The 13683-nt window shown below is 44.8% G+C and overlaps 1 protein-coding gene across 1 annotated transcript in view; it reads right to left on the bottom strand.

Annotated features, from left to right (window-relative positions):
- LOC149234058 (piezo-type mechanosensitive ion channel component) overlaps positions 1-11657 on the bottom strand; it is a 360941-nt gene extending 349284 nt beyond the window's left edge. Inside the window, exon 1 of the mRNA XM_089368143.1 lies at positions 11590-11657. Within this exon, the coding sequence (XP_089224269.1) occupies positions 11590-11657 (68 nt within the window). The remainder of the gene's footprint in view (positions 1-11589) is intronic.
- Positions 11658-13683: the final 2026 nt, after the last annotated feature.

Genomic DNA, 13683 nt, shown 5'->3' with positions numbered 1-13683 from the left:
TGGAGAGGCTAAAGCGCATGAGATCTCCAAGACCCAGAAATGGTTTGGGCAGAATCTAACCAGTTTGGGAGATATTAAAATAATTGATATTTTTAATGGAGTCCCTAACTCTAAACTTAGGGAAAATAAAATATTATTGTGAATTAATATAAAACTAAGTTAGAATGGTCCAAAAGTCATGGATCAAGCCAGAGCTAATCTTAGTCGTTGATTAGGGATTTAATTTCAGCCGTTGAATTGTCAACGAGAAAAGTATAAGAAGAGGCTTGAGGATCAGTTGGAGAACACATTGAGTTGATCAAGAATTCAATTTTTTGGGGCAGGGCTTGCTGAGGAAATCGGAGGAGTGATCAGAGTTACAGCTAAGGGGCAATGAATACAGTAGCAGAGAAGCAGAGATAGTACTGGGAGCATCAGTGCAGAAGTCAAGAGAGGGTTGACATAGAAGCCAGCTAGACGCCACGCAGAGCCAGCCAGAGGCAACGCAGAGCCAACCAGAGGCAACGCAGAGCCACCTAGGAGCTGCGCAGACCCTGAGGAGGGCCAGCGTGGGAGATGCAGAGGCTCCAGAGGCTGACGCAGAGCCCCAAGAGGCTAACTTTGAGCCAGATAGGCTGATGTTGGGCCAGAGAGGCTGACACTGACCCTAGAGGCTGATGTTGGGAGATTTCGTGGGGCAGATTGGAGCTGATATCTATCTCCGATTGAGAGGTACTACTACCGAGGGCATTCTCTGTTGGGTGAGCCATTTCTGGCACCCAGATTGTATTCTGAAACTGCTTAATAATAAAACCCTCTAATAGTTGCACCGATTTTCCCGCATTGGGTTTTTCCAGGGACATCAATCCAAAAATAACTGTCACTTGTGTTCTTGTTTCTTTCAGTTGATGATCTGTATGTGTCGATACTATACTTGTATTTATTTTTAGTATTTACATGTTAAATAACTTGTTAAGTAAATGAACAAGTAGGAAGAAATAAATCAAATAGTACAGGAAGAATTTCTGGCGAACAGACTTAGAAATTCCAACATGGTATCAAGGTGGTTGCAGATCACAGGATAACTGAGGGCATTAGCCGAGCAGAGCAAGCAGCAGCAGAAACAGCTGTCCAGAGTGACAGAAGTTGTTCCTAGCAGAAAGCAGCAAGGAAGGGGTGACGCAGTGCCTGTGTCATCAGTTCGAGCCAGGAGGAGGATCAGCACAATGGCAGAGAGGAGCAGACCTGACCTACGCAGTGCCCAGTCATCTTTCTCAATCAGGAAGGATTGATGCCCATGGCCAGGAGGTGCAGATTTTGCTGGTGTCGGGATTGCGCAGAGCCTAGAGGCCCTAACCTTCAGATTGTTGAAGCATAGGAGGTTGTGGGTAAGTTGCGGAGCAAAGCTGGTGGGGTACTGTGGTTAGAACAGTACCTAACAGGGCAAGACCAAGGAGGAGGGAGTTGTTGCCGAGGATTTCTAGCCAAGAAATCTGGATCAGTGGTGCAGCTGCACTAACGATCGGAGTGGGGCATCTCGACATTGGCAGAGGGGTTTCCAAGAGGGAAATCGAGGCTCAGAGGGAGTCACATCGAGAACTTCTAGACGGGAAATAAAAAGACTTGAAAGAGTCGAAGGAGGAGCAGCGAAATGGTAGTGAATGGGCTAAGAGATCAGGATAGACTGGACGAAGCTTCAAACTTCGTAGTCCGGAAGGCCAGGATCTTGTCCATTCTAAACAGGTATCACATCAAACACTTCGCCTTGAAAACGATAGCAATCCCAGTTGACCCAGCTGAAAATGACAAGTACGAGGAGGCAATGGCCAGGGCAAAGTGCATCATCCTTGACACCGGTGCCATACAATTCCAAGAAGGAGACGACAAATGAGATGTGGGAGGCCCTGAAGAAATTGTACTGGCATACTTTTGTGCAGAGGAGGATGTTACTTGAAAACCAGTTGCGGTCATATCAGATGGAGAAAGGAGAGCAAATAGATGCCTTCCTCGGTGGATTAAAGGAGATCCGTGATCAACTAACTTCCATAGGGGCCACACTGGATCAGGAACTGATGGTGAGGACCGCATTGAACGCAGTCTCGGAGGATTGGGAGGTATTTGTCCAGAGCATACTGGGCAAGACGAGCCTTCCAGATTGGGAGGAACTGTAGGCAACTCTTCGTCAATAAGAGATCAGACGGGTGTCCAAGGCGGGGAGTAGCGGAAAAGGGTTCAGAATCAAGAAGGAGGAGGAAGAAGATGAGGCTCTCGCATCTTCGGGAAAGCAGGAGAAACGGAAGAAGAAGGACCTCTCCAAGCTCAAGTGCTTCCACTGTGGGGAACCAGGTCACTATGCGAACAAATGTCCTAGGAAGAAGAGCAAGGGAGAGGATTCTGAGACCAAGGTTGCACCGACTAAGGCGAAGAAGGAAGTGGAGATTGATGACGACTGTGCCATGAGCACTCATGCACCTCGGGAGAAGAGGTGGGGAGACATCGAGCTGTAGTCAGACGGGCTACACGCGATGAGGAGCAAGAACCTCGATGTACCCAACCTCTTGGATTATACCTTGCTATGGGAGCCCCGAAGAGGAGTAGCAGGACTAGCAGATGTCGGTAGAGACGGATGCGAATGGAGCGACAAAGAGGGCTACAGTGCAGGAGTCCCAGGACAGCGTGAGGCAGCAATGCGAGAGGGATAGAGTTGTTGCAGCAGCACAGAGGTCAGAGAGGGAACACTTGTCAACGACAGAGGGAGCTTCAGCATCAGGAGTGTTTCTAGCCTGACAAAAATGTCGGAGTTGAGAGATCAATTACTTACTTCTCAGTAATTGAGTTGCAGTGCAGCGGTTAACAGTGGTAGTGCTATGAGCAGCACGATGCATCATGATGAGAGGGGACGCAGTGCAAATGTAGCAGTGGCAGTGGCAAGGCCATGAGCAGCAGCGCAGATGCAGCAGTGGCAATGGCAGGGCCATGAGCAGCAGCGCGGATGCAGCAATGGCAGTGGCAGGGCCATGGGTAGCAGTACATGATGCAGCAGTGCAAAGGATGTTGGGCAGCAGGCCTAGCATCAGCACAGGGACCGATGTCGGATGATTAGGGCGATACACAGTGAGGAGTAAAACTAGAGCACAGTCCTCGCTACGAGGGAGTGTTGATTTGGGGTAGCATCGGATGTGCTCGAGCCTTGAAAATTGGTGGAGAGGCTAAAGCACATGAGATTTCCACGACCCAAAAATGATTTGGGTAGAATCTAACCAGTTTGGGAGATATTAAAATAATTAATATTTTAATAGAGTCCCTAAGTCTAAACTTAGGGAAAATAAAATATTAATGTGAATTAATATAAAACTGAGTTAGAATGGTCCAAAAGTCATGGATCAAGCCAGATCTAATCTTAGCCGTTGATTAGGGACTTAATCTCGGCCGTTGAATTGTCAACGAGAAAAGTATAAGAAGAGGCTTGAGGGTCAGTTGGAGAACACATTGAGTTGATCAAGAATTCGATTTTCTGGGGCAGGGCTTGCTAAGGAAATCGAAAGAGTGATCAAAGTTGCAGCTGAGGGGCAGTGAATACAGTAGCAGAGACGCAGAGATAGTACTGGTAGCATCAACGCAGAAGCTGGGAGAGGGTTGACGTATAAGCCAGCTAAAGGCCACACAGACCCAGCCAGAGGCCACACAAAACCACCCAAGAGCTGCGCAGAGCCTGAGGAGGGCCAGCGTGGGAGACGCAAAGGCTCCAGAGGCTGACGCAGAGCCCCTAGAGGTTGACATTGGGCCAGATAAGTTGGCGCTGGGTTAGATAGGCTGACGCTAGGTCAGAGAGGCTGACGAAGACCCTAGAGGGTGAAGCTGGGTGATTTCGTGGGGCAAATTGAAGCTGATATCTGTCTTCGACTGAGAGGTACTACTGCCAAGGGTATTCTCTATTGGGTGAGCCATTTCTGGCACCCAGATTGTATTCTAAAACTGCTTAATAATAAAACACTCTAATAGCTACACCAGTTTTCCCACATTGGGTTTTTCTGGGGATAGTAGTCCAAAAATAATTACCACTTGTGTTATTGTTTCTTTCAGTTGATGATTTGTATGTGTTGATACTGTACTTGTATTTATTTTCAGCGTTTACATGGTAAATAACTTGTTAAGTAAATGAACAAGTAGGAAGAAATAAATCAGATAGTACAGAAAGAATCAACCAGATGGTCAGTGTCAGGCCAGGAGTAACTCCACAAATGAATTGTTGTATTAGCATTAAGATATCATATGAATACATGCAAGGAGAGGGAGACTATTGGGTTTCATCTCCCAATGTCTCTTCATCTTCCAACTTCCTATATTTCTCTATTTACAATATCTACATAGGATTTCTTAATCCCAAAGATTAGGTGTCAACATTCCCCCCCTAATCTAAAGGGTTGTTGGTGAGTCCCAGCATCATTCTGAATCTTTCAAACTTTTCACTTCCAAGTGCTTTGGTGAAGATGTCTGCAATCTGTTCATTTGTGGAACAATGTCATAGGTGGATTGTTTTGGCCTGAAAACGATGTCGAATCAAATGGTATTTTGTATTGATGTGCTTCATTCGATCATGGAACTTTGGGTTTGTTAGTGTCAGTTTTTCCAGCCTTCCTCCAGTGATCAAATATGCTCTTACAAAGTGGTCTCAGAGTGTCAAAGTCAAATTTTGTCATTTCAGTGAGTCTTCAAGCAAAATTTGGTCACTAGGCATTAGGTCTAGGGTTTGCTTTCACTCCTTTCAAAATTGCCCAAATGTCAATCTATGTCATCATTCAGCTGAGTCTATCATCATTCATAGGGTTGTCATTATCATGTCAGTGTTTAATGAGTCATTTTACACCTTGTTCATGCTTCAGTTGCACCTAAGCAAGGTCATTTCCCTCTCCTAGGGTTTTGAAAGCTAATTTCTCTTGAATGGTCAAATCATTAGCAAAACTTGTATCCAGATGCTCATACACCTTCCCCTATCCTTCATGTACCTTATCAAACACTTTCCATCACTGAGATCCCCCAAATTCCTCATTTTTGCACAAACCCTAGTTTCTAGCTACAACCAGGCAATTTTCTAGGTTTGGCCTGTGTTTTGCCCTTTTGGACCCCTTCCCCTCGCTCAATCTCTGAGATTCCACTTTCCCCTGCTTCTTAACATCCCTCCCCACTCCCAAAAATTTCCCCAAGAATTTAGAAGCCCCCTATCCCCTTCAGTTCGCTTCATTTCCACGAAATTCCTTGTTTCACACATCGGGATCAGTTTCACTCAAAAGATGTTTCAGAGCAATTAAAGATGAATTTGGGAAAACTGAGAGAGGTTTTTGTCCACAACAGGCCAATGAAGAAAAAGCTCCTTCACTTTTTGCACAAGTGTCATGGTTTTAAAGAAATGTTAAAAATACAATCGCCAGATCCAAGGAGGTTGGCCAAGGCACTAAAACGACGAAAAAGGCCCGATCCACTCCAAATTTTGGCCAAAGCCTCTTTGACTGAGCATGGTACTTGATTGGGGACTCCCAGCCCAAATTTCAAGAAATTTGGAGAAAATTTTGTCAATTGTGAATTTTTTGTCCCACACACAGGTTTTTGCTCTCAACGCATAGCACGCCGCGCGCGACCCTTAAGATGGGCAACTCCATTTCAGGAAATTTCAGCATTTTTGGATTTGTCATGCAAAAATACACTTGCTCAGCAATTGCCAAGAAATTTCACCAAGTTTTGAGCCTCCAGAAGGTCAAAAAACATGCAAAAAATGACTTTCTGCCACTTTTTTGACACACATGAAGCAGTCTTGGGAGATTGCAATTTTGGAGGGGCAAATGGACACCAAATTCAGAAATTCCACTTGGGTTGGAAAGTAGACATCCAGACCTTTCCAACAAGCCCACTTTTGCCTCATTTGGATACCTGCAAGTGCCTCAAAAGTTGCTCCAAAGGCGCGCTACGCGTTCAGAATCAGGGCACTACGCGTTGGGCAATTTTCACAGAAATGCACTTACAACTCAGCAAAACGCAGTTTTGACTGGATTTGACTTTTTGGAGTGGATTTTGATCCTCTTTGTTGTAAATGATGTAATTTTATGATATTTTGACACTCATTTATCTCTTCTAGAAGATTTATTCATGAGATAGGCAAAAATTTAATGAATGAATTGGTTTCCTAGCTTATAGAGGCAAGTTGTTTTGACTGCCTAGTTTTTAGTACTCAGTTTGGAATTGGTTGAAACAGCGCCCAGGATAGTGAGCTCGACCCCTAGAGGCAAGGAAAGATGTTAGATTGCCTATATTATGTACTTTCTTGGTCATTTTCATGGTTGGACTCTTGAGGGAGAAAGCTTCTATTGTATTACTCATTGTATCTCTGCAATTTTGGCAAAGGAAGAAAGACCAGGGTTTTGCAGTCCTTTTTGGGATTCCTGTGGTTACATGTATTGATGGTGTGTTTCTCTTTGTACTTGTAAGTTTTTTATGTGAATCATCTTACTTTTCCTTCTGCAAATTAGGCAAATGAAGTGTTAAAGTAGAATTCATGATTGCCATGCTCTGCTTTTAAGTTTGCTTAATATCAATGTTTTCATCTGTTTAAGGAGAACTCAAGGTGAATTGCTTGCTCTCCTTAGCTCCTCACCAGTGATTCTCATCCATCCAAATCTTTCAAAGGCATCAATACAGTCTCCTATCTTGCCCGAAAGAGCCCCCTGCGTAAACTGTGTCCAATCCCCGCACCCAAAATTCCCTTTCCCCGATTTTCCACCAAAATCCTAAAAATCTCAAATCAAACCTTTTATCAGTTTACTAGCCTAAAATCAGTGTTTTTTATTGGTTATCTCCGCCCTTTGAAGATCTTTGCCGAGATATACCGAAGAGAGCCCTCTCCTGCCCCGTAGGGCTAGCTACGAGGCTAAGTGGTTTGATGTTGCCTTGGAGTTTGCCTTTCTCAGCCTGAGGTGAAATTTCAAGCGCTAACAGGGTTCTTGGCCAACTTTATTGCAAAAGTGTTTTCAATCAAAAGAGGAGTTTAATGTACTTGTTTCTCCTGCAAATCTTCCAGAATTTTCCTAAGCCACACAATTTCCTTTGTTGTTCCAGTTGCTGCCACATATTCTGCCTCAGGTGTAGAATCTGCCAGAACTGATTGTTTGTGTGACCTCCAAGAGACAACTCCTGATCCAAGGCTCATGACATAACCTGAAGTAGATACCCCAATTTCTTTGTCTCCATCGAAATCTGAACCAGAGTATCCAATCAAGTTTAAGTCCACCACTTGTGTATACTTGGGTCCAAAGTCTTGAGTTCCCTTCAAGTAATTTAGAACTCTTTTTGCCGCAAACCAATGACCCTCACAAGGCTTTTGCATAAACCTGGAGAGGATTCCAACAACAAATGAAATGTCTGGTCTAGTAGTAGGAAGGTAGTTGAGACTTTCTACGAGTTGTCTATACTTTGTTGCATCCTCAAATTCTTTTCCTTCAATGGATGTGAGCTTTAAGTTTTGTTCCATTGGACTAGTCAAAGGATTGTACTCAAACATGCCAAACCTGTTCAACAAATCTCAAATGTACTTCTTCTGAGAGAGGAATATAAACTTCGAATGTTGGGTTACTTCAATACCATGATAGTAGTGAACATAGCCCAAATCTGTCATTTCAAAACCTTTCCTCAGTTCATTCTTTATGGATGCAAAGTAGTTCTCAATGTTCCTTGTCATCGAAAGATCACCAACATATACCACAAGATACACAATTGTTTTGCCAACTTTCTTGACAAACAAAGTTACATCATCAAGATCATAATGTTTGAAATTGAGTTTCAGAAGATGCTCAGTGAATTTCTCATATCAGGGTCGTGGTGCTTGCTTGAAGTCGTACAAGGATTTGAAAAGCTTGCATACCTTGTGTTCCTGACCCTTCACAACAAATGCTTCTGGTTGGGACATAAAAACATTCTCTTTCAGATCTCCATTCAAGAAAGCGGTTTTTACATCCATTTGATGGACTTTCCAAATGTTCTAAGCTATCAAGGCAAAGAGTGTCCAGATGGTAGCCCATTTTGTTGTGGGGGCAAAAATCTCCTCATAATCGACCCCTTCTTTCTATGCAAAACTTTTGCCACAATCCCGGCTTTATGCTTGTCAAGTGAGCCCTTGTTCTTGAAGACCCACTTGCAACCAATTGGTTTGGTTCCCAATGGAGGATCAACCAGCGTCCAGGTGCCATTCTTTATCAAGGCATCATATTCTTTCTACATCGCTTCTTTCCATTCATCATGAGAAGTAGCTTCTATGAAGGAAGTTGGTTCGAAATCCACAGACAAATTCAATTCACAATCATAAGAAACATCCATATAAACAGGTGAATCAGGATCGTCTACATAACCTCCATTCTCTCTAGTTGAGCTTCTTGTTCCTCTCTTTCCAACCTCATCAGGACGAACACTTTCAAGTGTCTTTGTCAGCCATTTTGGAGAACCTTCCTGAAATGGCCCAAGCGACTCAGTTGACTGAGATGGGGTTGAATCAAGATTTAACCTCCCAATTCTCTCAATCACATCACTCAAATTGGCATCAATGGTTGGAGCTTCATGCAGGGAAGAGAGTGCTTCAGAAGAAGATTCCACAGATTGATCCAGTATAGGGATCCCCCCTTCAAGATGTAGAATCTCATTATCAAACTCTCAAAAAGACTTTGCAAGTCTGAATCTATCTAATCAATCAAGTTGTCGCTCAACAACATTGTCAGTCTTGGAAGATTCAAGAAAGATCACATCTCTAGATATTATAAACTTCTTATTCACTTCATCATAGAGATGATATGCTTTGGAGGTATTTGAGTACCCCAAGAAGATACATTTGTGATTCCTTGCACTGAGTTTGTTTCTTTGTTCCTTAGGTATCAAGGCATAACAACTGGAACTAAAAACCCTGAGATGCCTTAGCGAAGGAATGTGTCCATACCACATTTCATAGGGAGTCTTGTTTTCGATAGCATGCGATGGACACTTATCCTTTATATATGCAACACATAGAACTGCATTAACCCAAAACATCAGCATAACATTCTTGAAAAATGTTATTGAACGTACCATATTTAAGATTGTCCTGTTCATTCTTTCAGCGACTCCGTTCTATTGAGGATTATAAGGCACATTGTTTAATGTTTGAAACTTTGATCCCATGCTAGCGAAGATAGTTTTCAAATTCATTTGAAGTATATTATTTTCTGTGAAAATTCTATCACTGCAGCAACTGATTTACTTTTCCTACTTATTTCATCATAAGTTATTCATGAAATTACTTCAACAAACATTAAAATAAATATTGCTGCAGATATCACATTGCAATACAGAAACAAAAATATGCACACATTGACACAGTTATTTTGGACTAATATCCCCAGAAAAACTCAATGTGGGAAAACTAGTGCAGCAAGGGAGGATTTTATTATTCAGCAATTTTCTTATACAACAGGGTGATAAACTGGCTTACCCACAAATAGACAAACTTCCAACACTTTCCTAAACAAAGCGTAGGCTCTACTGACCTCTGCTACAGCCTGAAACCCTCTACGTCAGCCTACTGACGCTCTGTGCAGCCTCTCTGGGCTTCTGCGTCACTCCCGCAGCCTCTACGTGGATGACGCACGCCCTTCTCGCTCTGCGCAGTCTCTGCTGCCTCTGCATGGCTTCCTTTGGCTCTGCATCTACCCTCTTCTGCGCTGATCTTGTCTCTTTATTCCGTACTTGCTGCCTCCTGACTGCTCTCTAGACCACTGGTTCAATTTCTCAGCAAACCTCGCTCCAGAAATTGAACTAACTGGTCTCCCTCAGTGTGTTCTCCAAGTGCCCCTCAAGCCTCCTCTTATACTTTTTCTGTTGACATCTCAACGGCCGAGATTAAGTCCCTAATCAACAGCTAAGATTAGATCTGGATTGATCCATGTCTTTTTGGACCATTCTAACACAGATTCATACTAATACACATTAATATTTTATTTTCCCTAAGTTTAGACTTAGGCACTTCATTAAAAACATTAGTTATTTTAATATCTCCTGATCTGTTTAGAATCTGCCAAACCCTTTCTGAGTATTGGAGATCTCATGTACCCCAACCTCTCCACCAAATTTTGCAACTAGAGCACATCTGATGCTACCCCAAATCAACACTCCCTCTTAGCAAGGACTGTGCTCTAGCAATACTCCTCACTGAGTATTACTCTGATCATCCGGCATCGGTACCTATGCTGATGCTAGGCCTCCCTGCCCATCATTCTCTGCATTGTTGCATCCTGTACTGCTGCCCAAGGTTCTGCCACTGCCACTACTGCATCTGTACGACAGCTCCCTCTGCATCCATGCTACTGTTGGTCCTTTCTCCCAGCACTGCATCCGTGCTACTGTTGGTCCTTTCTCCCAGCACTGCACCTTCCTCTGCATTTGTGTTGTTGTTGGTCCATTCTCCCAACAATGCATCTACACTGCAACTCACTCTGCATCTATGTTGTTGTTGGTCCTTTCTCCCAACACTGCATCTGCACTGCAACTCCCTCTTCATTCATGCTGCTAACACACTACTTCTGAAAGGGGTTCTTTACCATCCCCGTCTTTTCCCTGAAGTAGTCAAATTTTGACTTTCCAAGGGCCTTGGTGAGGATATCTGCCACTTGTTCCCCTGTAGGAGTGTAGCTCAACTGTACAGCTCCACGTTGGACACAATCTCTAACAAAGTGACATTGGATATCAATATGCTTTGACCTATCATGAAATACTGGATTCTCAGAGAGTTAGATGCAACTCTGATTATCACACATGATCCTGGTCGCCTCCATATTTCTTCTGAATAGTTTTACCAGCAATTTTCTAAGCCATATGGCCTCATACAAAGTTGTGCTTGCTGCCATATATTTTGCCTCAAACGAGCTCAGAGCCACGGACTTCTATTTCTTACTGCACCAGGAGGTTATTCGTGATCCAATGTTGAAACAGTACCTAGAGGTACTTCTTCGATCCAGTGAACTTCCTGCCCAATCTGCATCAGTAAATCCACTCAACCTGATATGCTTACCCTTGTTGTACAAGAGCCCATAATCAACTGTTCCCTATAAATACCTGAGAACGTGCTTGGCTGCTGCCTAGTGAGCCCTCTTTGGTTCCACCATGAACTGACTGAGGGTGCTGACAGCGTAGCAAATATCTAGCCTGGTATTGACTAGATACATCAAGGACCCTGTGAGCTGTCGGTATAGGGTGTGTCACACACCTACCCTGACGGCACTCTTCCAACCGCACAATCAGGGATGCGGCACCACCACCCACTTTCTTTTTAACAATACTTGTAAGTGTGGACTACGCCTACTTTCTATACTTAGTTTATTTTTCAACTTTCCTAAGTATAACATTCACATACACAGCGGAAACATTCAATTAATCATCTTCATCGTTATTACCATTTACACATATGCACAGCAGATATTTTAATGGGAGGGGCAACTCCCTGAAATATGAGTTTGCCCGATAATAACAATATTTCACAAAATATACAGTTTTACAGTCTTTGCAGGAAACCCCAAGTTTCCTTGGTACAATATCTGTCACAACCGTGCAACCCGGCCTGCACCGTTCAGACTACCCGAACCACCATTCGGAGTGCCCACCGGTTCTACCATCCGTCGCACTATTCAGCACGTCGTTCACATGCAGCTCGTTCAGCCAAACGCCCTCAACTCGTTCAAGCGGACACCCTCGCACGCCCTCACCCGTTCAGTCGTTCAGGTCGGCGGCCTCGCACGCCATTGCTCATTCTGTCGTTCAGACCGACCTTGCCCATTCAGTCGTTCGGGCAAACGCCCTCGCCCTTTCAGTCGTTCGAGCAGACGCCCTCGCCCGTTCGCCTTCGCACAACTTCGAACGCCTTCGAAGTTTCGAACGACCCTGCCCGTTCGGTCGTTTAGGCGGACGCCCTCGCACGCCCTTGCCCGAACGCCTTCGAACGATCGTTCAGACAAATGCCCTCGCCCGTTCTCCTTCGAACGACCTCGCCCGTCAGTCGTTCGGCGCACGCCCTCACCCAAACGCCTTTGAACGATCATTCAAACAAACGCCCTCGCCCGTTCGGTCGTTCGGCCCAACGCCCTAGCCCAAACGCCTTCGCATGACTTACGGCTCCGTGCTATGGCCCAAGAGTCTGCCTGCACTTCACCAAATTTCAGTCTTCCCAAGTAGCTCGCCCTCCTAGCTTGCATAAACACTTGGAAGCTTTTGCTTGATTGATTTTTGCCACCATTCCAACGCTTTACTTATATGGCGGTTGGCCCATCGGTTGGGGCGTCAACTCACCAAGCCAACCCACCGTTTCGTCCAACTCGCCCCTCTGTCGCGTCGGCCTATGGTGTGGGCACCCATGTGCGAGACCGCCCCCACATATAAGCTTCCCACCGCCCAACACTTCGTCATTTTTGCGATGACTCTTTGTGTCACATGTTGGCTCGTCTCCTTTGTTCGGTCAGCTCATCGCACCGTGTGGGCGCGCCCCAACTCGCCGATTACCCCAGCTCGTCGCCCGCTCGCCCATCGTGCGCCCTTCGTCAAACGAACCGCAACTCATGGGCCTTACATTCTCCCCCACTCTAAATGGTTGTCGCCCTCGGCAACATCGTCACACGACATCACAAAGTGTTGCTAGCTCCAACATCAAAATGCTCAAGCTGCTTGCCTCTGCTCTGCCATCGCATAAACCATAAAGGCTTATGTCTCCATGAATCGGAAAGTCTCCTATCATCAACCACATCCGTCACAATCCCCACATGTTGCCCCACTGTGGAAGGCTGGTCCCTCCGACTCAAGCTACATGCTTATTGCAACATATCGTTTCGAGCTCATCATGTATCGTCATCGTGTGAACTGCTGCCATGATACTCCAACACAATGCTAACACATCTCTGTACACTGCTATAGCCCCCATGACTCGAACTAGTCGGGTGATCAGTCCAACTGTCACGCTCAAACCATGAGAATGCACATCCTCATGCCATCATCAGTCGTTTCTCCTAGCATCCTGTCACAACACCAACTCGATCAAGAATCCATCTCCATCTCTATCAAAATGTAAGCCATGCCCAGGTCCATGAAGTAAACTCCATCTCGTCTGCAACATGCTGTCCATGATGTTTGGTGTCAATGTGCCGCATGAAATCAACTGCATCTATCCAACATCATCATCCATATATGTGTAAAATCCATCTCCTCAAAGTGAAGAGATCCTCTCATCAGACCGACTCTCGATGTGCCACATCCAGGTCCATGAAGCAACCTCCATCATCTCTGTAATGTGCCATCCCTCGAGTCTACCAAGGAAACAAGTATACACCTGTCTCATCATCCATGTGTTGCCCATGATCATAGACCAATCAGCTCCCACGTATCAAAAGTGGTTAAGTCTCAGCTCAACTCATGCCCAAGTGTTGCCACCAAGGCATCACCAGCGGTGCAACTCCGTCACTCCAAAGTGTCTCATATCGATCCTCCACATCAAGTCACTCTCCCAAGCACACCCATACATGTACTCAAAAGTATGCACCCCATACTACATCAAAGTCCCTGACCTCAGCTCCTCAATGCATCAAATCCTCCAAGTCCACCATAATATGAAGTCCCCAAAAGTCACAACCTCGTGTCATCATGAGCTCCATGAGT

Source organism: Pinus tabuliformis, chromosome 8, assembly GCF_031772625.1.
Source record: "Pinus tabuliformis cultivar Carrire ecotype Pingquan chromosome 8, CPIR1, whole genome shotgun sequence".
Taxonomy (NCBI): Eukaryota; Viridiplantae; Streptophyta; class Pinopsida; order Pinales; family Pinaceae; genus Pinus; species Pinus tabuliformis.
Note: the sequence above shows the minus strand (reverse complement) of the source record. Positions and strands in the feature narration are given on the sequence as shown.